Here is a 25,792-nt window from a genome sequence, read left to right on the forward strand (position 1 = left end):
AGACCATCCTTTTTTTCTTTTTCTATCTTAGACTTTCAGATTCTTGATAACCTGTTTTACAGCCCTAGGTGGTTGTCAGCTAAATAGCCTTAAAATTGCATGTTAAAGGAAACCACTCAAGTAAAAATCAAACAGCAAATTTACATCATAAGGTAGAGAGAGAAAAGGTCTGGTGTTGCTAGAGGGAGATCCTTTTATTTTTCTTTGAGCAAATCAAACATAAAATTACACAAATCTATTATATGATTGCATAAGGAGACCAATTTTATTTAGATAAGGACTATCTATATTTTAACTAGATTTCTCAACTCTGGGCAGAACCCCCCCAAAAACCAAAGTTTTGCTCAAAAAAAAGACAAGTTCTTAGGAGACAAAAACGAAACAACAAAACATGAAGGCCTTTTAAATTCAAACATGCACACACACACACACACACACACTTTTTGTTGTTGTTGTTAGTAGAGACGGGGTTTCAACCATGTTGACCAGGCTGGTCTCGAACTCCTGGCTTCAAGTGGTCCACCCACCTCGGCCTCCCAAAGTGCTGGGATTACAGGTGTGAGCCACCAGGCCTGGCCTCAACATGTTTTAAAGTTCATCTGTGTTATTGCATATTGCAAGATTTCTTCATTTTGTAAGGTTAAGAATATTGCAAGAATAATACTGTAAGAATAATATTGCATTGTATGTTGTGATGGTTAATTTCCTGCATCCACTTGACTGAGCTAAGGAATGCCCAGATAGCCAGTAAAGCATTATTACTGAGTGTGTCTGTGAGGGTGTTTGTGGAAGAGATTAGCATTTGCTTATTTTTTATTTTTATGGATTTAGGAGTACAAGTGCTGCTGTGTTACATGAATATATTGTGTCGTGAAGTCTGGACTTTTAGTGTACCCATTGCTACCATCATCCAAATCATATACATTGTACCCAATAAGTAGTATTTTCTCCTTCACTGCTTCCCACACTCCCATCTTCAATAGTCTTCAATGTCTATTATTCCACTCTGTCTGTGTGTACTCATTGTATACCTCTCACTTGTGAGTGAGAACATGAGCTTTTTTACTTTTGTTTCTGAATCATTTCACTAGGGAACATTTTCTTTGCTGTGGTAAAGTTCCTGTTATGTAAGTACATTGTTTACATGTCTTTTGCAGCAACATGGATGGACTGTCCTCCAGTTTCATCCATGTTGCTGCAAAAGACATGAGCCCATCCTTTTTTATGGCTGAGTAATATTCCATGGTGTGTGTGTATACACACAATGTGTGATATATATATATATATATATTATATATATATATGGCACATTGTTTGTATCCAATCATCATTGATGGACATTTACATTGATTCCATCTCCTTAGCTCCAGGTAGATTCAGAGAAAAAGCATCAGATTATAGAGGCGTAAACATCACAAGGTTTTAGACATGATAGGAGCCTTTTTGTTGTACAGCTGTGGAAATAGAGACTTGGTTGGGTGACATGTCCAATGTTGACAGCTAGTTAGCAGCAGCACCAGGATTGCAGCCACCATCTCTGGATCCATTGCTCAGTGTCCTCCCCTCCATCTCATGATGCATCAACTGGAGCAATAACAGAGAAGGGGGAAAATAAGGAGAAAGCCAGGAGTGGTGGCTGACACCTGTCATCCCAGCTACACAGGAGGCCAAGGTGGGAGGATTTCATGACTCCAACAGTTTGTGATAAACCTGGACTACATAGCAAGAACCCATCTCTACAAAATTTTTTTTAAAAAATTAGCTAGGTGTGGTGGTGCATGCCCGTTGTCCCGGCTACTCAGGAGGCTAAGACAGGAGGATTGCTTGAGCCAGGAAGTTCAAGGCTGCAATGAGCTGTGATCATACCACTGTGCTCCCATCTGGGTGACAGAGTGAGACCTTATCTCTAAAAAAATTTTTTTTTAATTTAAAAAATTAAAAAATCAGCAGGAGCCAATAGAATCTTCACACATGCAACATTTAGTGTGCCCCAAACCCTTCTAAAGACTTCAAATGTAAACAAATAGCTTAGGCAAGACTTACTTTTTGAACATAATTTTAATTAGTATTTTATTAATACTCAATGTATATTATAATGAATTTATGCTAGGTATAATTGATTGTATTGAAACGATAGAAACAGATTCGCTAAACCAGTAAAATGTGAACATTTATTTTAGAAAAATCACAAGTGATTTAAATAGGTATTTAAATCTATAGAAAAGTCTGTTTAGACACAATTTCAGAATGGGTGTTTGCTGTCCTCATGTCAGACTATTTTTCTTTATCGATTTAAAACAGGACCTTTGTTGGATAGTAGCACTTTGTGAATCAAATTTCACCACTGTACATACCTTGGATTGAACAAAGCTGTTTTTCTTCTAAAAAATATTGTTTGTCGTGCAAATTTTTCTCTGTTTAATAAGCCTTCTTCCCTGTCGAGCAAATAGATCAGGAACATTTTCTTTGCTGTGGTAAAGTTTCTGTTATGTAAGCACATTGTTAATTTTCTTTTAATGAACAAATTTAATATAATTACATCTCTAGTTATAAAAATATTCCTTTGTCTCTCTCCTTCCTAATAATGCTGTTCTAGGAATAGCTACTTTCTCCACAAAAAAAAAAAAAAAAATTTCATGCTCTTTTGCCAAATTAAGTTTGTTCAGAAAAATAATTTTTAAAGGGAAAATTATGCAGTTTTTCAGAAGTTAATGTGCCATGTTCTTCATATTTTGGAGTGGAGCAGCTTTATTTAATTTTTAAATACTTTTATGTCAACTGACTCTGTTTCAATTTTGTGAAACCTCTTTATCAATACCTTGTTCTAAGCCAGGCTTGTAGGAAAGAAAAAGCAAAGTCCAATTACTTCTGCTGGTAATAATTGATATGCAGTGGGATTCTAAGTGGCTCTTTTTGTTTTTTGAGACCGAGTCTCTCTCACTCTGTCGCCCAGACTGGAGTGCTGTGTCACTGTTTTTGAGACCGAGTCCCTCTCACTCTGTTACCCAGGCTGGAGTACTGTGTCACTATCTCAGCTCACTGCAACCTCTGCCTGCCAGCCTCAAGCAATTCTCCTGCCTCAGCCTCCCGAGTAGCTGGGACTACAGGCACGCGCCACCACGCCCAGCAGATTTTTTGTACTTCTAGTAGAGATGGGGTCTCACCATGTTGACTAGGCTGGTCTCAAACTCCTGACCTCAAGTGATCCACCTGCCTTGACCTCCCAAATTTCTGGGATTACAGGTTTGAGCCACCCTGACTAGCCTTAAGTGGCTCTTAACAAACTTAAATTTTTCTCACATTCTTAATTGGGCTAGATGGTATTTCTCATCCTAGTCCTGATAATGTCTACCCCCGGGCACATTTTGGAGGTATAATGAATGATATGCTGTCACACTGAGCTAACCAAAATCATTTTATGATGGAACGTACCTCAAAATAATAAGAGCTATTTATGACAAACCCACAGCTAATATCATACTGAATGGGCAAAAACTGGAAAAATTCCCTTTGAAAACTGGCACAAGACAGGGATGCCCTCTCTCACCACTCCTATTCAACATAGTGTTGGAAGTTCTGGCTAGGGCAATCAGCAAGAGAAAGAAATCAAGGGTATCCAGTTAGGAAAAGAAGAAGTCAAATTGTCCCTGTTTGCAGATGACATGATTGTATATTTAGAAAACCCCATCGTCTCAGCCCAAAATCTCCTTAAGCTGATAAGCAACTTCAGCAAAGTCTCAGGATACAAAATTAATGTGCAAAAATCACAAGCATTCTTATACACCAGTAACAGACAAGCAGAGAGCCAAATCAGGAATGAACTTCCATTCACAGTTGCTTCAAAGAGAATAAAATACCTAGGAATCCAGCTTACAAGGGATGTCAAGGACCTCTTCAAGGAGAACTACAAACCACTGCTCAGTGAAATCAAAGAGGACACAAACAAATGGAAGAACATACCATGCTCATGGATAGGAAGAATCAATATCGTGAAAATGGCCATACTGCCCAAGGTGATTTATAGATTCAATGCCATCCCCATCAAGCTACCAATGACTTTCTTCACAGAATTGGAAAAAACTGCTTTAAAGTTCATATGGAACCAAAAAGAGCCCGCATTGCCAAGACAATCCTAAGTCAAAAGGACAAAGCTGGAGGCGTCACGCTACCTGACTTCAAACTATACTACAAGGCTACAGTAACCAAAACAGCATGGTACTGGTACCACAACAGAGATATAGACCAATGGAACAGAACAGAGTCCTCAGAAATAATACCACACATCTACAGCCATCTGATCTTTGACAAACCTGAGAGAAACAAGAAATGGGGAAAGGATTCCCTATTTAATAAATGGTGCTGGGAAAATTGGCTAGCCATAAGTAGAAAGCTGAAACTGGATCCTTTCCTTACCCCTTATACGAAAATTAATTCAAGATGGATTAGAGACTTAAATGTTAGACCTAATACCATAAAAACCCTAGAAGAAAATCTAGGTAGTACCATTCAGGACATAGGCATGGGCAAGGACTTCATGTCTAAAACACCAAAAGCAACGGCAGCAAAAGCAAAAATTGACACATGGGATCTAATTAAACTAAAGAGCTTTTGCACAGCTAAAGAAACTACCATCAGAGTGAACAGGCAACCTACAGAATGGGAGAAAATTTTTGCAACCTACTCATCTGACAAAGGGCTAATATCCAGAATCTACAAAGAACTCAAACAAATATACAAGAAAAAAACAAACAACCCCATCAAAAAGTGGGGAAAGGATATGAACAGACATTTCTCAAAAGAAGACATCCATACAGCCAACAGACACATGAAAAAATGCTCATCATCACTCGCCATCAGAGAAATGCAAATCAAAACTACAATGAGATACCATCTCACACCAGTTAGAATGGCAATCATTAAGAAGTCAGGAAACAACAGGTGTTGGAGAGGATGTGGAGAAAGAGGAACACTTTTACACTGTTGGTGGGATTGTAAACTAGTTCAACCATTATGGAAAACAGTATGGCGATTCCTCAAGGATCTAGAACTAGATGTACCATATGACCCAGCCATCCCACTACTGGGTATATACCCAAAGGATTATAAATTACTCTACTACAAAGACACATGCACACGTATGTTTATTGCGGCACTATTCACAATAGCAAAGACTTGGAATCAACCCAAATGTCCATCTGTGACAGACTGGATTAAGAAAATGTGGCACATATACACCATGGAATACTATGCAGCCATAAAAAGGATGAGTTTGCATCCTTTGTAGGGACATGGATGCAGCTGGAAACCATCATTCTTAGCAAACTATCACAAGAAGAGAAAACCAAACACCGCATGTTCTCACTCATAGGTGGGAACTGAACAATGAGATCACTTGGACTCGGAAGGGGAACATCACACACTGGGGCCTATCATGGGGAGGGGGGAGGAGGGAGGATTGCATTGGGGAGTTATACATGATATAAACGTCATGCACATGTACCCTAGAACTTAAGTATAATTAAAAAAAAAAAAAAAAAGAATGAAAAAAAAAATCATTTTATGATTCAAGATTAATATAGACATGAAAAATTATTGCCGGCGCGGTGGCTCAAGCCTGTAATCCCAGCACTTTGGAGGCCGAGACGGGCGGATCACGAGGTCAGGAGATCGAGACCATCCTGGCTAACACGGTGAAACCCCGTCTCTACTAAAAATACAAAAAAATTAGCCGGGCGAGGTAGCGGGCGCCTGTAGTCCCAGCTACTCGGGAGGCTGAGGCAGGAGAATGGCGTGAACCCGGGAGGCGGAGCTTGCAGTGAGCTGAGATCTGGCCACAGCACTCCAGCCTGGGCGGCAGAGCGAGACTCCGTCTCAAAAAAAAAAAAAAAAAAAAAAGAAAATTATTAATGGGCTTTTATCCTATGGGTTCAATTTCAATAAAATGGTCTGCACCTGAACTAACCCTTTCACCACATAGCATAGAAAATGGAAATGAATCTTCTCCAAGGAGCACACACACACACAGACACAGATATGTATGTGTGTGTGTATATATATGTGTGTGTGTATGTATATGTATATATATAATGGATCCCTTCTATGGTGGCATCTTGGTGTGGAACAAATTCATAATCTTAATCCTCCAATATTTTTAATTGTTCCCTACCCAGCTAATGGGACCAGTGTCTTTCCAAGGGGCAAGGCTGAAGTCATCATTGACTATTGCCTCTTTCTGACACTTCACATCCAGGCAATTACCAGCTTGTGTTGATTGTGTCTAAAATCGGCTCAGTTCTCTCCAGTTCTCTCCTGCCTGCCCCTGTGCTAGTCTGGACCAGCTTCCTTGAGGGGCTATGGCCATTGTCGTGGGATCCACTCCAGTTTATGCCCAACCCTTCTGCCAGGGAGCAACCAGAATGTCTGCGGGAGTATAACAAAACCATGCCTGTCACCCCTCGTGTCCTCAATCTCTGCTTCATCACTTCTGAATAAAGATAAATGCCCCCAACCTAAAATAAGAGAAAGAAAAAAGGTAAATGCCCTCCATGTCTGATCATGATGATTTATCCTGACCTCTCCTCCACCTCACAGTCAGAGTTTTGCATGGAAAAAATAACCAACCAATCAATGCACACAGTTTGTAGGAATCCTGCAACATCAGCAACTTATACAATAATGATAGGAAACAAAGAACACAGAGAGAAACACACCTGTATTACCTGAGTGGCTTTCTGAGTGACTGGTTGGTGTTTTCTCTTTTGTACATTTATAATACTAAAAATACAACAAAACATTTATTTAAAAAAATCAATTTTTGTGTACAAAAATCACAAAGTGTAATAGTCCAAAGTAGGTCTCTAAATAACTAGTTTTTTTGGTGAGCTTTTAGTTAGTGCTCATACAGGGCCTGAATTTTGCTCTATTTAATCTCTTTTTTAGCCACTTCCCTTTGGGCTACCCTAAATGCCCTTTTCTAATTCAGGTGCTTTCAACTTTCAGTTATAAAACAAAAATTCATTTTTACATGGTTGCTGAGCTGAGACATGTGTCCTTAAATTGCTTATATAAATTCTGAGACTCATTACTAATGAAACATGTTCTTAAAATAAATTCAACATGACATTTCAGAGCTGCTGTCCTGGGGAGCTTTTTTCCTGTCCTCACTGACAACATTGAACTCCTCACCTCAAGCTATTGGAGTTATCTACTACTGTGTAACAAATTACCCCAAAACTTAGCAGCTCAAAGCAACTCGCGTTTGTTATCCCATTGTTTCTGTAGGTCAAAAATCTGGGCATAGCGTAGCTGGATCCGTCTCAACTGCTAGGTCTCTTTCAGGCTACTTCAGGTGCCATGGCTGTGGTCTCATCTGTGGTTCAAAAGTGGCAGGATCTCTTCCCAAGTTCATTCAGATAGTTGTAGGCAGGACTTAGTTCCTTGCAGGATGTTCACCTGAAAGCCTCATTTTTTTGCCACCTGTTGGCTGGACACTTCTCTCTTTTTCTTATAACATGGGTCTCTCCACAATGGCCACTTACTTCATCCACAGCCAGCAGGCGATATCTAGTTTGCCAGCAAGATAGAGGTCATAATCTTTTACAACCCAATCACAGAAGTGACATCTCAGCACTTTTTCCATATCCTACTCATTGGAAGTAAACCACTAGGTCCAGCCCATACTCAACAGGTGGGAATTGTATCAGATGTGACTACCAGAAAGGAAGTCACTGGGACCACTTTTAATTGGTCAACCACATTTTTGTTCAAAACTCTACTACTGTACTTATTATACTCTACATAACATTTTATTATTAATAATTGTACTTTTAATAATAAGAACGTTATAAGTTAATAGTAACTTAATATTATTAAATAACTATAATGAACAACTATGGCCTCTTACTATGATTCCCTTGCTGAATCAATAAGTACTAAGAACCCAGAAGGAGAGACCCTGTCTCTATAAAAAAAATAAAAATAAAAATTAGCTGGTCATGGTGGTGTGCCCTTGTAATCCCAGCTACTTGGGAGGCTGAGGTGGGAGGATTACTTGAGCCTGGGAGGTTGAGGCTGCAGTGAGCCGTGATCATGCCACTGCACTCCAGCCTGGGTGAAAAAGTGATACCCTGTCTCAGAATAAGTAAATTAATTAGTTAATAAAAATAAAAAAGGTCCTAAGTGTGTAGTTTTATCCTCAAAATAATACTTATATTATTATTCCTCTCTTACAGAAAAGAAAACAAGCTAAATATATAGCTTGTGGTTTCACTGCTAGCAAGCAGGGGAGAGAGAATGAAAACCTCATAGCAGAAACTGCATTTCTGACTCCACTGCCCACTTTAGTGGGTTTTGTACTTGTGGGTTTCCTCATTTGACCTGCTAGAGTCTTGCAGGGTGACTGTGTGTCTCATACAATCATAGAACTACCATAGGACTGCTATAATATCTTTCTAGTTTTTGCCCTGTATTTGTGGAATTGAAATGGATTTGGTTGAATTGTCAGTGAATTGCTTTCCACTACAAAGGTGTAGCTAGACTAAAATGATCCTAACAAGTTACATTTGTCTAGCACTTTATTATTTTGGAAACATTTCTGGGAGTCAGGTAGGGCAGGGTCTTGCTCTGCCACCCAGAGTAGAGTGCAGTGTCACAATCATAACTCACTGCAGCCTCAAACTCCTGGGCTCAGGCCATCCTCCTGTCTCAGCCTCCTGATTAGCTGGGACTACAGGCATGTGCCACCACACCCAGCTAATTTTTAAATTCTTTGTAGAGATGGGGTCTTGCTATGTTCCTCAAGCTGGTCTTGAACTCCTGAGCTCAAACAATTCTCCTGCCTTAGCCTCCCAAACTGCTGGGATTACAGGTGTAATCTACTGCATCTGGTTGCATTTTGGAAACCTTTTATTGCTAGTATCCCAAGTGACTCCCCCATGGTCAAGGTGACATCTTAGGGTGATGTGCAGAAGAGTGATTCACAAGGAGAACATGCCTCCTAAAGACTCATAGCTGGTGGCCTGAGATGAGGCCAGAGCTCTGACTCTTATTTTTCCTCTCATTCTGCTAGTTCTTGACAAGCAGAGAATAAAAGCCACCAAAAAGAGAACTAAGGAGAGTTAGGAATGAGAGAGTAGCTGCAACAAAAACAGAGACTATCACATTCCCGGGGTTGGTTATCTTTCAGGAAGAATCGTGGTGATCTGCATTTGCTTTTTGTGAAAAGGGGAGATCCCAAAAAGGGAGGGAGGTGAGAGGACTATTGGAAGTCGGTCAGGGGAGAGAGAGAGAAGTTTGTTTCCCGGGCTGGGAGTGGTGGCTCACGCCTGTGATCCCAGCACTTTGGGAGTCCGAGGCGGGTGGATCACTTGAGCTCAGGAGTTCGAGACCTGCCTGGCCAACATGGCGAAACCCCATCTCTACTAACAAAATAATTAAATAAATAAATAAACAAACGATTAGCCAGGTGCAGTGTCAGGCACCTGTAATCCCAGCTAATCGGGAGGCTAAGGTAGGAGAATCGCTTGACCCCGGGCGTCAGAGGTTGTAGTGAGTTGAGATCACACCACTCCACTCCAACCTGGGCAACAGAGTGAGACTCTGTCTAAGAAAAACAGAAGAAGGGTATGGCTCCCAAAGACCAATGTGTAGGAGTAAGGATTCTTTGGGGTTCAGACAGGCAAGGAACACGATGCTGTTGTGCAGAGTATAACTCCTGATAAAAATGTAAGGTAGCAAAAGATTTGCCACATGGACAAGTGACAGAATAAGCAACTTAGAAGGTATGAGAAGAAGGAATGCTTGCAGCCTAATGTTTTCCTTGAAGAGCCTTTTTGGAGATGGTTGCCTATGTGCGTTGGAATTTAAGGGCTTCCATAGCTTGCGGAAGTATATTATACCTGAGAAACATTGTCTGTTAACATTGGAGATGCACTTGTGGTTACAAATGAGAAATTTGCATCTACTCAAATGATTTGGCATTTCCAAATCCTTTGGTAGATGCTGATCTGCCTACATACAGGAGCAGAGGGAATGAATTGCAATTCTGTTATGTCCAGGAGGTGAAAATTCTACAGATGATAGGGTGGGTAACATGCTAGCACTAACTCAGTGGTTTCAGCTGGAGGCAGTTGTGTTCTCCAGAGGACATTTGGCAATATCTGGAGGACATTTTTTATTTCACAACTAGAGGAGAACAGAGAAGTTGGGGACAGCATCCTGTTGGGGTTTAGTGGGTAGAGGCCAGGGATGGTGCTAAACATCCTACAATGCACAGAACAGCCCCCCTCCGCACCAATAAAGACTCATCCAGTCCACATGTCAATAGTGTTGAGGCTGAGAAACACTATTAACAAAATCTGAGGTCCCTAAGTCAAATATCAACTCATGATAAAAACGTGTTCCCATGTTTTTTTTTTTTTTCACACAGGAGAAATTGGTTAAGAAGTAGGTAAAGCAGTTTACAGTGCTTGGTACATACTAAGCACTCGAAAAGCTGTTATTTTAAAATAAGAAAAGCTATGTATTTATTTCCTGTATGAAGTGAAACATGAACCTAGTAATGAAGCAGAGACACAGAACACAGCTTCCTGGCTCTAGCCTTCTCTGATATGAATGCTATATGTTGCACTCTTACGAGGATAGGCGGTTATTAAATTCACTCTTTTGCAAATTCCTGGTATTAGTTATGGATTTGTAAGCCATTAAATCTACTTAGGGACCCCGATGCTCCAACCCTGAGCTTTTCGTGAGCATTATTAATGGTGTTTTCAGTTATCTTAAAAACCTCTAGTGTGTCTCACTCTTCATATTTAAAGACGGATGCTAATTTTTGAATCTTCTCTGTGCCCCATAAAATCTTCCAACCGTTTAAAAAATAGTGCATGGCCCTGCTTAATTTCCTCTCTGGTTGAACTGGCATGAGGGCCTTTTAATTAAACAGAATAAACATACATTTTTGATTTAATGTGGCTTTCTTTGATACTTGTTGCTTAACCAGCCCCTGCTCACATGGTGTCTACAGTCTAATTAGGAAGGGAAACAATAATCTGATCTCAGATTTACAACCCTTCTCTGTCATTATTTATTCATTTGCCTAGTCCACAAATAGTGACCATTTAATGTGTGCCAAGCATGAGAGAGGATGGTAGGTATATAGCCAGGAGGCACTTAGACTTCTTCCTGGCTGCAGAATGCTTCCAGTGCAGCAGGGAAGCTTAAACACAAAATAACTAAAACTGCACTTGCTTGTATCATCAGTGCTGGGAAAGAATGCACAGTGATAAGAAAAGGGGAACTTCCTCCCATGCAAGGAATCTGAGACGGTGTCCCCAGATAAGTCATATGCAAGCTGGGGATGGGGGCTAAAGATTGGCCTCTCCAAATTATCTCTGCCCTTCTCTTATTCTTCAGCCTTTCTTCACCTCACTCCAATATGAGGTCCATTGTTAGGATCGCAGTGTTGAAGGTAGGAGAGTTCACCTTTTATTACATTCACCTAGCTGTTTAAACAGAAGCGTGCAGCACTTGTACAGATATATTTGCTCATATTTGCAATTTCTCTGTCACGGATGTGGGGCTGGAGCCTGGATTTGCCAGCCAAAGAGTTAACAGATGTTGAACACAATGAAGAATTGTCTCAAAACGGCTGCTCCAAGAAAGGGATAGAACAAAAGAACATTTGTTAGAGCACACATCATCTTGAGCCTAGCCTTAGAAAACCTGTTCACAAGATAAGCCATTGTTCACTCTTTGTTACCAAGTTTGTGTTTAAGGAGTTAAGATTGGGAGAGGCTTTCAACTTAGCTGTGGGTCCTGCCCAGCACAGTGTTCGCAGTCTGCAAGGAAGGTAGCAGGGTATTGCATGGGATTTTATGTTAATGATGTTCAAGGGATGATAATTCTCACCCAGGAAGGAGATGATCCATTAGTTACACTCTCAGTCTGTGTCTTAGGCCAGCGTGAAGCCATTACAGATCTTTAGCTGCAAAATAATAATTTTATGATGAGATAAGGGGTAGTTTTATTTCTGGCCTATTTTAAAAGAGAAAAGATGCAAGGCCTATGCCAGGGACTAAATCATTTCATCTCAGACTTTGTATAGAATTCATGTCAAATGAATGTCATAAATTATAAATAAAACATAAGTGTGTCACATAAAATAATTCTATGGTAATAGTTAATGACAGAGCTGAGCTGAATAATCTAAATATAGCGTGTGTGTGTGTGTGTGTGTGTGTTTTCATGTAAACATTTTCCTCTCTCATAGAAAGTGAATGTGACCATCAAACACATCCTTGAATTCTAGAATTAGTCCCATGGACTTAAGTCTCCCGAGGAGATAAAAGTGAAGAGACTTAAAACAAACAAAAAACTCTTTTGCCCTATTTATTTGAATAAATAAGAGTAAGATAGTCAATCACTCAATCACTTTGCAAAGTTTAGTAATCTAACTGAATAACAAAAGTACCAACTCAATGTAGATAAGAAGAATTGAGTGGATCAGGAGGGAGAGAGGTGATTGACTATGATTAGTAGTGTCATGTGTGAAGGAAGTACCCCCGGACTGCCAGTCACATAGCTTCCCACATTTACTCTGTTTTCTTTAAAAAATATCATGCTTCTCAAAATACTTCACATTCTAAGAGTGCAGCTGTAAGAGCATAGTGGTGATGATTGCATGGAACAACTGTATAGGATGTTGTAAGAAAAAATACTTCCCTTGGAGCTAAGAGGAAAACATAGTTGACACTGAGTTCTCTCTCATTACTGAATGTCTACTCTCTCACACCAGCTTCCTCTTTTGCTGTAATAGAGTAGTATTCAAGCAGGGGAAATTTTTGTCTCCCCTTCTCCCAGCAATGGCTGGTAGAGTCTGGAGACATCTTTGGATCTCATAACTGAGGGGAGTTATACATGCTACTGGCATATAGTGGGTAGAGGCTAGAGATGTGCTGAATATCCTGCAATGCACGGGACAGGCCCCTACACTAACAAATCATCCATCCCCAAATGTCAATAGTGCAGAGGTTGAGAAATCCTGATTTAATACCATTCATGACCTGTAATGGAACCCATTATCCTGGGTAATTTGCATTTGTGTGTACTCCTTTACTAAGGCTCAATTAAGTGATTTAGTGAATATTTATTCACTCACAGGGCCATGGGGGAGAACTGCTAAAGAAAATTGAGGGATTATAAATACTTAATGGGAAGGCAAGGTGAACACACATGAAAACAAACCCAAAAAATTCTACTTCAAAATGTTGTAAGTAGAATTTTTGATTTTCTCCAAACCCTAATTATGTGTATTCTATCAACATTTGCAGTGCATACCCTTTGTCTGTTTTTGCAAACTGTCAATTCAGATAATATAGTGTCTCAGTGAATTGTTGCCACAATAATGTCATGTACCAATTCTCTCCCAAGCTCAATAGATTAACACAACAGTGTATATTCTCACTGGTTTGTTTGTTGGCTGAAACAAACAAGCACCAGCCTGCCTGTTGGGCTGCGTCTGCTACAAATGCATTTATTCTGGGGCCCAGGCTGAAAGGGAGGTAGCACATACTAGAGAAAGAGCTTCTTGTGGTGATGGCAAAAGGACAACAGGACCAAGCTAAACATGCAAGCATAACGTTTCTGTTTCTCTCATATCTGATAGCATCCCATTGGCTAAGACAAATCAACATGGTTGAGCTCCAAATCAAGGCAGAACAAGTATACTGTGGTCTCTGTAAGGCCAATGCAAGATACATGGCCTCACTGAATACCAGTGGGTCAGAGAAAGGATTGCATTATTGTAACTAATACGTTCATTTTAATATTTCCATTTCAAATTTAACATTATAAGAATTTTTCTTAACTTGTTTTTTTAAGATTTATTTCTATTTATAATTGTGACAAAATACACATAACATAAAATTTTCCATCTTAACCATTTTTAAGTGGAATTAAGTATGTTCACACTGTTTTGCAGCCATCGCCACTATCCATCTCTAGAATCATTTTCATCTTGCAAAACTGAAACTCTGTATCTATTAAATAATCATTCCCAATTCCCCTGGGATGGAGTACTTATTTAAAAAAAAATAATTACCACCCATTTTTAATGGGAACAAAGCTTATTTTTATAGACATAATTGGCATATAGCATGCATTTATAGTTGTCAGCCCAACCTATGCCTAAGGTGTATTCTATCCAGGATACAGACATGTCTTCAGACCCAAGGTGGAAGCCCCACAAAAGTCTGTTTTACTGAGATAAAGAAGCCTGTTGGGAAGGAATTCATTCCAAGTTCAGACCGAGAAGCAATATGGGCCACAGCCAGGGAGCCTGCATTAGAGAAATGGGTTGACATTCAGACCCATGTCCATCAGTCACTCAGCAGGGAAGTCTACCTAATTCTCAGATTCCAAGCAGTAGTAGGTTAATTGAAGGGGGAAAAAAGTGAAGTGTGCTTTTACTGAAATCTACGTGGAATATTAGGAGCTTAGGGCATCAGCAGCATATAGCTGGCAGCTTCAGGAGTGACCAGTGCAGGAGCCAACCAGCTGGCAGCAGTAGGGGCTTTAGCAGTGTTAAATCCCGGAGCCTGTGAGACAGAGCTCAGTATCCTTATCATCAGCCACCAGTGGTGGGACTCAGACTGGGTGGGCAGTGGTTGTGAGGTCCTTTAGACAGGACCTGTTTCTATCAGTAGGAGCAGGAGGCATCACTACAGAGCCCTGGGAAATGACAGGCATTATTCAGTAGCCAAGGGAAATGCTCGAGTAATTAGAAAAGCACTGAAGTATCCACCATGTGGAATGCTGAAAAACCCTAGAAATACTGGGTTCCAGGGACAATCTGAGAGAGAAGAGCCATAAGGAGTCCTGGGTGCTAGTCTAGAAACCACAGCTTGCTATGAGTATGACTAGGGCAATTCATTGACTCTCTCTGGGTCTTTGTTTTCTCTCCTGAAAGTAAGACAATTGGGATACATGATTTGCGTGGTCTTTTCTAACTGATATTATATTACCTGAATATTATACGGATGTTGTTATATGATCTCAAGCCAGACTTTACATTCATGCCAGGTTTTGGTTGTAGAAAGTCTGTATTCTTTATTTAATTGATTAATTAATTAGAAGGAGTTTCACTCTGTCAACCAGGCTGGAGTACAATGGCGCCATCAGAGCTCGTTGCAGTCTCGAACTCCTGGGCTCAAGCAATTCTCCTGCCTCAGCCTCTCAAGTAGCCGGAACTACAGACATGCACCACCACGCCCAGAAAAATTTTAAAATTTTTGTAGAGATAGGAACTTACATATTTCCCAGGCTGGTCTCAAACTCCTGACCTCCGCCAATCTTCCCTCCTCGGCCTCCCAAAGCACTGGGATTATTGGTGTGAGCCACCATTACCAGCCAATCTCTCTGAGTCTTTGTTTCCCCATCTGAAAATAAGAGAATTGGGATGCATGATTTGCAAGACCTTTTCAAACTGAAGTTATATTATCTGAATGTTGTGATTTGCTCTCAAGCCAGCCTCTAAGTTCATGCCAGCTTTTGGTTGTGTAAAGCCCATAGTCTTAAACCATGCTTTAAAAAAAAAAAAAAAAAGAAGAAAGAAAAGAAACAGGCAATTTCTCATTTCTTTCCAAGCATAAATATTAGCTTAAGCATTAAGATAGACAAGGTCTTTGGCATGACGCATTGTATAACTGTATTATTTCATGCAGTCTTATTTGAGGAATTCAGTAAGAAGTTACTTTGCATCAGCTTTATCTGTATTTAGCATTTAAGCAGATTAAACCGAATTGGGGGCCTTTAGACTCAATGGCAAAAATGGTTTCACATAATAATAGCAGGGTGCTTTTTACATATTCATGATCTCTGTTTGAACATGTTAAATTCAAGATACCAGATACATGTCTGTATGGAGACCTTAATTCAGTATTTGGGCATACAGTCTCTCTGGACATAAAACCTAGGTGTTTCTAAGCATTCATTTGGTATTTAATCTCACCAAGACAGCATGTGTATTTCATGAAGGTAGGGAGGAGATCAGGAAAGCAGAAAGTGTCTTGAGGCTCACAACATTTAAAGTGCAGACTGAAAAATGGACACTCAAAAGTGGCGCCAGGCCAGGAAATAAGTTTAGTCGTTGTTTGATTGTTTCTTTGAGTGTTTTGCACCCAGTTAGCCTACACGTTTGTTTAAATTATTAAATTGATGGTCATATAACTGCACATGCAAATCTGTGTGTCTGTCTTCTCTTTAAAAATTGGAAGCTGCTACAAGGGTGACATCCTTTAGGAGGGGTGCAAGCTCTCAGCTGGCAAAGCCCCCTCCCCATATCGGTGGCTAAACTCAGGCCATTTCCCATCTCCCATCCAGCCTCTGTAATTATGTGGGGTGTGATCCTGATTCTGAGGTCCATGAATAGGGAAGAACCAGCAAATAGAGACTCGGAAGAAAGAGGGACACAATAGTAACCTCAGGGAGTGTGTTCAAAGAGGAGCGCATTCCTGAGCAAGGGAATGGCTCACTCTGACAGGTGTTGCTGGAAAGCCAGGGAAGAGATTCTGCCACACCGTGTGCACTGGCCTTGATGCCCAGTGTCCTCAGTGACTCTGGGGGAGCTGTCTGCATGCACCAAGGCTGGTGTGAGGGCAAAAGCAGATGCAGAGTGAGGTCAAGCTCACACTCCAGTTCACACACTGGACTGTCAGTGCTCCCAGATACACGGTAATGAGGGTACAGTGTCAGGAGAGAACAGATAGGTACACTAAAAGCCCAGACTCCACCACTACACCAGATGCATGTAAGACATCGGCACTGTACCCCCTAAATCTATACACATTTTTAAAAATTAAAAGTAAATAAAATTAGGCAATGTATGGTGGCTCATGCCTATAATTCCAGTGCTTTGAGAGGCCAAGGCAGGAGGATCACTTGAGCCCAGTAGTTTGAGACCAGCCTGGGCAACATAGTGAGACCCTATCTCCTCAGTAAACATTGGAAAGAAAGAAATTGCCAGGCCGGGTGGTCCTCACCATCATCCCAGCTACTCAGGAGACTGATGTGGGAGGATCACTTGAACCCAAAAGTTCGAGACCAGCTTGGGTAACATAGTAAGACCCTTGCCTCTAGAAAATAAAAATAAAAAAAATATTACCCAGGCATGGCAGTGTGCACCTGTCTAGTTCTAGCTGCTCAGGAGGCTGAGATGGGAGAATCACTTGAGCCCAGGAGTTGGAAGCTGCAGTAAGTTATAATCACACCATTGCACTCCAACCTGGACAACAGGGCCAGAACCCTGCCTCAAATTTTTTAAAATAAAAATAAAATTACTTAATAGAACAAAAAAATTGTTCAATTTCTTTCACTTTACAGTTAAGAAAACTAAGATTCAGAGGACTGATATGATTAACACCTACCCCTGACCCCCCACCTAGAATAAAGGTCATAACATTTCTTCCCGGGCTGGTGAGAAAATAAAGGATAAAAATTTCTCCCCAGGCAGATGAGAAACAGAACGAGAAAGTAGTGAGTTCTGTCTCCTGATGTCAGGGTCAGAGCCGTAGAGACTTGGTTCTAGAAGTATTTGAGAGTAAGAACCTGGCTCAAGGCTGTGAACCAGGAGCTGGGAGAGGTGTTGCCTACTACTGCCGATGTGAAGACTAGAAGGACATTGATATTGAGTAAGTAAGACCTCAGGCTACCACACTGCACACCTACCTGCCACCTTCCCTTCCAGGGAACCAAGCCAGGCCTCTCTCTGGCTGGGAAACCTGTTGAGCAACCTCCTCATATTTGTTGCCAACATAAGCTCTGGTTCTAAATGGAGAACCTGTTGCAGGGTGGGGCAGCATAACCGCAAGAGTGAGAAGAGAGGCAAACAGCAAAATGAAGTAGAAAGCCCACATCCTCCTCGACAAGAGGGGGTCTAAGTCAAAGGAAGCAGGCTGCTGGAACACGTACACAGACCTCCATACAAGCAAGACATTGTGTGTGTGTTCAAGCCGCCATCCTCCCCAAAGATTCCTTCACCTGTTATTCTCACAAGGAATGAAATGCAGTGAGGTGAGAGAGTGTTGGGATGGCAGACATGGATGATGGATGAATTCTCTTCCCTCTGTACATTTTCCAGCACAAAGAGCTGCCCCAGGCTGTTGACCCAATACACTGAGTTTTGAGAGGTTTCTGTTTCCTTAGAAAGTTACAGTGCCTTAGAAAGGCACAGTGGTTCAGGCCTATAATCTTAGCACTTTACAAGGGTGAGGCAGGAGGATTGTTTGAGCCCAGAAGTTCGAGACCAGCCTGGGCAGCATAGCAAGACCTTATCTCTACAAAAACCACAAAAATTAGCTGAGTATGGTGACACATGCCTATAGTCCCAAGTACTTGGGAAGCTGAGGCAGGGGGATTGCTTGAACCCAAGACTTCAAGGTTGCAGTGAGCTAAGATCGTACCACCTCACCCCAGCCTGGGCAACAGAGCAAAACCTTGTCTCAAGCCGGCATCCTTCAGTTCCTTTTTGTGTCCTTGTCCTTTACAGAAAGATGAAGATCCCTTTCCTCCTACTGTTCTTTCTCTGGGAAGCCGAGAGCCACACAGCATCAAGGCCAAACATCATCCTGGTGATGGCTGACGACCTCGGCATTGGAGATCCTGGGTGCTATGGGAACAAAACTCTCAGGTTGGTAATGCAGCTCCTCAGTAAACACATGGCTGTATTCATAGGCTACAGTCCCCGGCATTGTTAATGTTGATCTATAGAGCACAGAACATGTAGAAACGTTCAAAACCCTCCAAACCATGCCTGGCTTTACGTAGATACACTGAGATGTAGGTGTCATGAAGGCAGTTGTGAGTTTATCTGTTTGACTATGAACAGGGAGCTGGATGAGCTCAGGGAGATCACTAAGAAGGTGTGCATCACAGTTCTTCTTTACTGATGGCTATGATGCTGCTTTCCACACATTCACATTTCCATCCCTTTTGTTCACCTATTTCATCTTCTCTTTTTGGCATCTGGCTTTATTCTGGTTGGTTATGAGTCTGCACTACTCTGTCTTGGCTCATCAGTGCCTTACTCTCACTCTCACTCATGCCCAACTCTCGTTCTTCTAGCCCAGGCCCTACCCTGTCATCAGCTATACAGACTGTCTTAGTCTGTAAAGGCTGCCATGACAAAATGCCATAGATTGGGTGGCTTCTAAACAATAGAAATGTATTGCTCATAGTTCTGGAGGCTGGAAGCCCAAGATTATGGCATAGCAGATTCAGTGTCTGGTGGGGACCTGCTTCCTGGTTCATAGACAGAACCTTCTCACTGTGTCTTCACATGGTTGAAGGGGGGAGGGAGCTCTCTGGGTCCCTTTTATAAGGTCATAAATCCCATTTACAGGGCTTCATCCTCATGACCTCATCACCTCCCAAAGACCCCACCTCCTAACAAAATCTCATTGAGGGTGAGCATTTCAACATCTGAATTTGGGGGAGACACAAACATTGAGACCGTAGCTGACAATCATGAGGAGAGATGTCATGTTTCAGGACCTCATAACTTGCCAATAATTATCAAAACAGTGGCAACAATGCAATCAAATGAGACTCGAGGCCGTTCGACCCTTGGGTCTGAACATCCTCCCAGAAGTGGGTGTTTTTTTCTGAGCCCTTTGCATAAAGTCAACCTAACATAAGGCCTATTTTAAAGACCCCTTTGTTTCAAAAGGAAAGTAAGCCTTGTGGAGTAGAATATCGACATTAGAATTTCACTTTCTCTTCCTAATAATGTGGAAATGATGACATAAAAATAGTTCTATGGAGAGCTTCATCACATGAAAGATCAATACAAACTAAATTAAAGGAGAGGATGAGAAAAGAGATTATTTGCTTCTACCAGAACTTTCTTTTTTCTTTTTTTCCTTTTTTTTTTTTTTTTGAGAAGGAGTCTCACACTGTCACCCAGGCTGCAGTGCGGTGGCACGATCTTGGGAATCACTGCAACCTCTGCCTCCTAGGTTGAAGCCATTCTCCTGCCTCAGCCTCTCAGTAGGTGGGACTATAGGCGTGTGCCACCATGCCTGGCTAATTTTTTGTATTTTTAGAAGAGGTGGGGTTTCACTGTGTTGGCCAGGCTGGTCTCAAACTCCTGACTTCGTGATCCACCCACCTCAGCCTCCCAAAGTGCTGGGATTACAGGCATGGGCCACTGCACTGGTCCAGAAATTTCTTGTAGGATATGTGAATACTAAATACAATACCTGAAGCCAGGAATGGACCCATTGCCAAGTGCCATGGGACACTGATTTTTTTTTCATGCCATTCTCTTACTCTTCATCTTCTTTTTAACAAGAGAAATCTTGGAAAGTATATTTCATCATTACATATCAGACCAAACAAAAATTAAATAGATTATTATATTAAGGAAAATCTTTCCCACAACACATAGCCAAATGTGTCTCACTTTCAATCTGAAACTTTGCATCAAATGTTGCTCTTTATTTTTTTAAGAGTATATTGACCTATGACATTGCTTACATTTTTAAAAAGCATATGCAAGGATAAGATCTGCAATTTTAAGAGAGCACTTTAAGTGTCCTCTTAAAATTGTAATTATCTTTGTATGTTTTCTGCCCCACTTTTTGCCTACTTTTGTAAAATGTTTACAGATCACTTTATACATTTGTGATATAGATCTTATTAATTTAGTTTTTCTTATCAGCATCATGATTCTATTCAGCTTTTTCATTTTATCTATTTCTTTAATATTATATATTCCTAAGATGTATTAAGATAATAGATAACTGTTCCTACCAAGATGTCTTAATTAAAAAGTTAAAATCAAGTCTTTAAGGTTAAATCTTTACCAATTATCAAAAGAAGAAAAAATGTCTATAAGGCCCCATGGAAGAATCCATGGCAATATCTACCCTAAATCTGCCTTGGTCTCTATATTAGAGTCACATTATTTCTGAATTACATTTCTCATTTTTATATTTTGTAATATCACACCCCAAAATAGTCACTTTTTTTTTGTAGGCCAATATAGATACTAGGAGATTTAATTCAAATGCAAAAACAGTCTCTGTCTTCTAAGCATCTTACCCTTTAAGAAAAAAGCAAAATAGAAATATTTGTAATTAAACACATTCACTAAATTAATAAATGATCACTAGTTTGACATTACAGATGCAATGAAATTATTTCCCCCTTCAAACTATGCATCATTGCAGTACTACTCTGTAAGGGCATTGGTCTAGGGAAGCCATGGAACCAATGAACAAGATGTATACTCCCACCCTACAGGCAACCATCTTGAAGGGGAGCACAATTAGCCATGCCATTGCTTTACAGTGAGGACGCTGCTGGTCTGGTGGAGTATGGACTACTGTTCCAAATATAGGTCAATTCCCTTGCATAAACAAGGAAGGGTGCTGGAGGCCCATGAGAATTCCATCTGTACCTGGAACTGAAAGATGGCAGATGATAAGCCAGGCAGGGAAGAAGGGACCTGGATTCCTGGTGGAGGACATGGGATATATCTTGTGGGATATAGCTTGGTATGGTCCAAAAACTAAAAGATATTAATTGCTAAATGACTTCCCAAAATGATCAGCCAATTCATTCATAGAGAAAGGCATCAGGATGGCTTATCTTGCAAAAGGTATCACTCTACAAGTGAACTCATAAATAAGACTTTATTAAGCATAAAAATATAAGCCAACAAAGAATATTTGGGAGTCATAGCATCTAGTTTCTTCACTGTAGTATTTGTGCCTTTTTCCTGGAGCATATTAACCCATTTGTTGATGCTCACTGGTTGAGGCACATGGAGTCTGATTATTCCCTGTCCCTGGGGGCATGTGGAAATTAGGCAGGGGCTCATTAAAGCTGGTTGTGGAATTCCCTTTGGCTGTGGTTGGGAAGAGAGGGGAGTCAGATTGACCATGGAGATTTCTCTTTTGGTGACACAGAGGTAACTTGGGAGATGTGGATGGGAGAAGAGTGAAGCCTCATCCTCATTCACCCCATCTTTCCCTCCCTGCAGTATCCTATTTTGAAGACTTGGTTTCTCTCTTCTAATTCAGGGTTAGTGAGACCAGGAGCTCAGAGCCCTCTGTAGCATGAATGGACCTTCTGGGGATGCCCTGCCTGCATCATTCACACATCTCCATGGTTTTGTTGCAGCTTGAGTCTTGATTCTGTATCACTTCTTCACCACCTCCCCTGCCTCTCTCTCCCACATAACCCCAGACTCGCCCTTGCTCATTGAGAAGTTTCCCACTATAAAGAGCCACAGACAGTTTAATTTTGAAAATTATCACAGAGCTGGCCACAGTGGCTCACGCCTATAATCCCAGCACTTTGGGAGGCCGAGGTGGGCAGATCACTTGGGGTCAGGAGTTGGAGACCAGCCTGGCCAACATGGTGAGACCCTGCCTCTACCAAAAAAATACAAAAATTAGCCAGGCGTGGTGGTGCGTGCCTGTAGTCCCAGCTACTCACAAGGCTGAGATGAGAGAATTGCTTGAACACGAGAGGTGGAGGTTGCAGTGAGCCGAGATCGCGCAACTGCACTCCAGCCTGGGTGGCAGAGTGAGATCCTGTCTCAAAAATAAATACATGAACATTAAGTGAAAATGATCACAAATGCTATGATTCTTTTGTTCCAGGACTCCCAATATCGACCGGTTGGCCAGTGGGGGAGTGAAACTCACTCAGCACCTGGCAGCATCACCCCTGTGCACACCAAGCAGGGCAGCCTTCATGACTGGCCGGTACCCTGTCCGATCAGGTAACCTCCTGTCTGCATCGCAGGGGCTGTGGTCTCCTTCGGGACAGCCTCCCACCTCCAGGTATCTCCTGGTTCCTAAGGGTTGATTTTTTTCCTGGTTCAGGAATGGCATCTTGGTCCCGCACTGGAGTTTTCCTCTTCACAGCCTCTTCGGGAGGACTTCCCACCAATGAGATTACCTTTGCTAAGCTTCTGAAGGATCAAGGTTATTCAACAGCACTGATAGGTATGAGCATCTATGGGATGGGAACCATCTATAGGTATGGGAATGGCAGGGAGGACTTGGACAAAGTTAGCAAAAGAGTGGGAGGGACATCATGACAGTTATCTTAGGGATGACGTTGCTGGTACACTTTGCACAACTTTAAATGGGAACAAAATAATTTCAATTGTAGGCTAAAACACAATGAGCCTATCTGGACTACTTGAATGTATAGATGTGTGTGTGTGTGTGTTGTATGTTTGTGTGTGTGTTGTGTGTTGTGTGTGTGTATAGATAAATAGATACTTAGATGACACCTAATGATAGATGGATGAATGAATGGATGGATGAATGGATAGATGGAAGAAAGCATTGATGAACGGATGGATAGATAGATAATAGGTAGAGAAATAGCTAGCTAGATAGATAGATAGATGGAGAGAGAGACAAAGGTGAGATAGATGGGATGGATGGATGGATGGATGAATGGATGGATGGATGGATGATGGATGGAATAGATGATAACTAGCTAGATAGATAGAGAAATAGATAGAAAAATAGATAAGATAGATAGATGATAGATAGATTAGATAGATAGATAGATAGATAGATAGATGCAGAGAGGGACAAAGATGAGATAGAGGGATGGATGGATGCATGAAATAGATGATGATAGATATGACGGATGGATAGATAGATAGGTAGATAGATAAATAGATAGATAGATGTTATAGATAAATAGATGCAGGGAGACAAAAATGACACAGAATGGATAGATAGATAATGAGGCAATTAGATGGATGAAATAGATGATAGATGGAACAAATGAAAGATAGACAATACATAGAGAGAATGTACAAAACTATACACACCATGCTATTGATAAAGATTTCATTTTACTTTCCAGTATAAAATTATGTCAGAATTTGTCTTGTTGACACACCCACTGATTTTATCCTGTAGATAGGATTGAAACTTTCCTGTTTACATGAAGAGCTTGAATCTAAGCAGGCCATAAAATGAATCCTAGCAAATCTCAGAGGAGCAAAATGACCCTTTTCTTTCTTCCAAAATCTTGTTAAAAAACTGTCATTTTTTTCTTTTGTGAGGCACTCATTAATTTAGTGATCTAATTAACATTTTATAAGAAATTTTCAGAGGTGCTTAAAATAATTGCTGAGTTACTGAGTGTGATTCCTCATGCCTCAGGGGTAGGTCTGAAGTAAGGATTCATTTCCACTTTTAACATTCAAGGAACAAAATTAAGTTGCTTCTAAAACTTTAATTTTAAAGGCCTATCTCAGAAAAGCATCTGACCAGGAAAAAGAAAAAAAAACTTGTGTTTTTCTCTAGAGTGTGGTTGCCTGTCTATTAAAGATGTTAGCTAGTTTTCTTTTTGGATTTTTATCTGATTGGGGTTTTTTTGGTGGTGGTTTTGTTTTGTTTTGTTGAAATCACTAAATTAGTTCGTATTTCTTGGTAGAGTGAGTAGAGGATTTTTATCTGGTTGAGATTTTGTTTTTTTGTTTTGTTTTATTGGAATAGCTAAATTAGTTCTTATTTTCTGGTAGAGTGAGTAGGTAATACCTTAGCGTTTGTGGAAAAAAAAGTGAAAAACTCTATGGTCCTATGAGCGGGAAGGCTAGCTTCATGAAATAGTCAGAGCCTCCTTTTCAGTGTGTAGGAACAGAAGCTTGGATTTGAATCAGTGTGTTTATTGGGACTGAAGTGATCCCCCATTTGTCTTCTCAGGGAAATGGCACCTTGGGATGAGCTGTCACAGCAAGACTGACTTCTGTCACCACCCTTTACATCACGGCTTCAATTATTTCTATGGGATCTCCTTGACCAATCTGAGAGACTGCAAGCCTGGAGAGGGCAGTGTCTTCACCACGGCCTTTAAGAGGCTGGTCTTCATCCCCCTGCAGATCATCGGGGTCACCCTCCTTACCTTCGCTGCCCTCAATTGTCTGGGGTACTCCGCGTGCCTCTAGGCATTTTTTTCAGCCTTCTCTTCCTAGCAGCCCTAATCCTGACCCTTTTCTTGGGCTTCCTTCATTACTTCCGGCCCCTGAACTGCTTCATGATGAGGAACTATGAGATCATTCAACAGCCCATGTCCTATGACAATCTCACCCAGAGGCTAACGGTGGAGGCGGCCCAGTTCATACAGCGGTGGGTATTGCCTTGTCCTCTGATGCTGCCTGTTAGAAAACATTCTGGGTTATTTCTCGTGGAGGTGGAAGAACCAGCAGAGTTTTTTTTTTTTTTTTTTGAGGCGGAGTCTTGCTCTGTCGCCCAGGCTGGAGTGCAGTGCCACAATCTCAGCTCACTGCAAGTTCTGCCTTCCCGGGGTTCATGCCATTCTCCTGCCTCAGCCTCCCAAGTAGCTGGAACTACAGGTGCCCACCACCATGCCTGGCTAATTTTTTGTATTTTTAGTAGAGACGAAGTTTCACCGTGTTAGCCAGGATGGTCTCGATCTTCTGACTTCGTGATCCACCCACATCGGCCTCCCAAAGTGCTGGGATTACAGGCGTGAGCCACCGCACCCGGCCAGAACCAGCAGGATTATTATGCTAGCCACATTTTCCCTTCCATGCCTAACATATTTCTTCAGCCAACACTCACCATAGCACATGTTTAATGGCCTTAGAAAGGTATTTCAATGCAGTGTGCTCTCCTTAGAGCATCTGCCAACACTCCCCACACCCTGGGCGGGAAAGGCCACGGCAAAATAATGTCTGCTGATGACAAAGGAGGTGTCAGATATCCTGCAGGCCTTTTTTCTTTTGAGATGGAGTCTC

At 41.2% G+C, this 25,792-nt stretch overlaps 1 protein-coding gene across 1 annotated transcript in view; it reads left to right on the forward strand.

Moving 5' to 3' along the window:
* STS (steroid sulfatase) overlaps nt 1-25,792 on the forward strand; it is a 207,726-nt gene that overhangs the window by 89,795 nt on the left and 92,139 nt on the right. Inside the window, 5 exon segments of the mRNA XM_033201712.1 lie at nt 18,539-18,679; nt 22,662-22,783; nt 22,887-23,009; nt 24,738-24,959; nt 24,962-25,160. Of these exon segments, the coding sequence (XP_033057603.1) occupies nt 18,539-18,679; nt 22,662-22,783; nt 22,887-23,009; nt 24,738-24,959; nt 24,962-25,160 (807 nt within the window).

Source organism: Trachypithecus francoisi, unplaced genomic scaffold (genome assembly GCF_009764315.1).
Source record: "Trachypithecus francoisi isolate TF-2019V2 unplaced genomic scaffold, Tfra_2.0 Lachesis_group6, whole genome shotgun sequence".
In the NCBI taxonomy this organism is placed as follows: Eukaryota; Metazoa; Chordata; class Mammalia; order Primates; family Cercopithecidae; genus Trachypithecus; species Trachypithecus francoisi.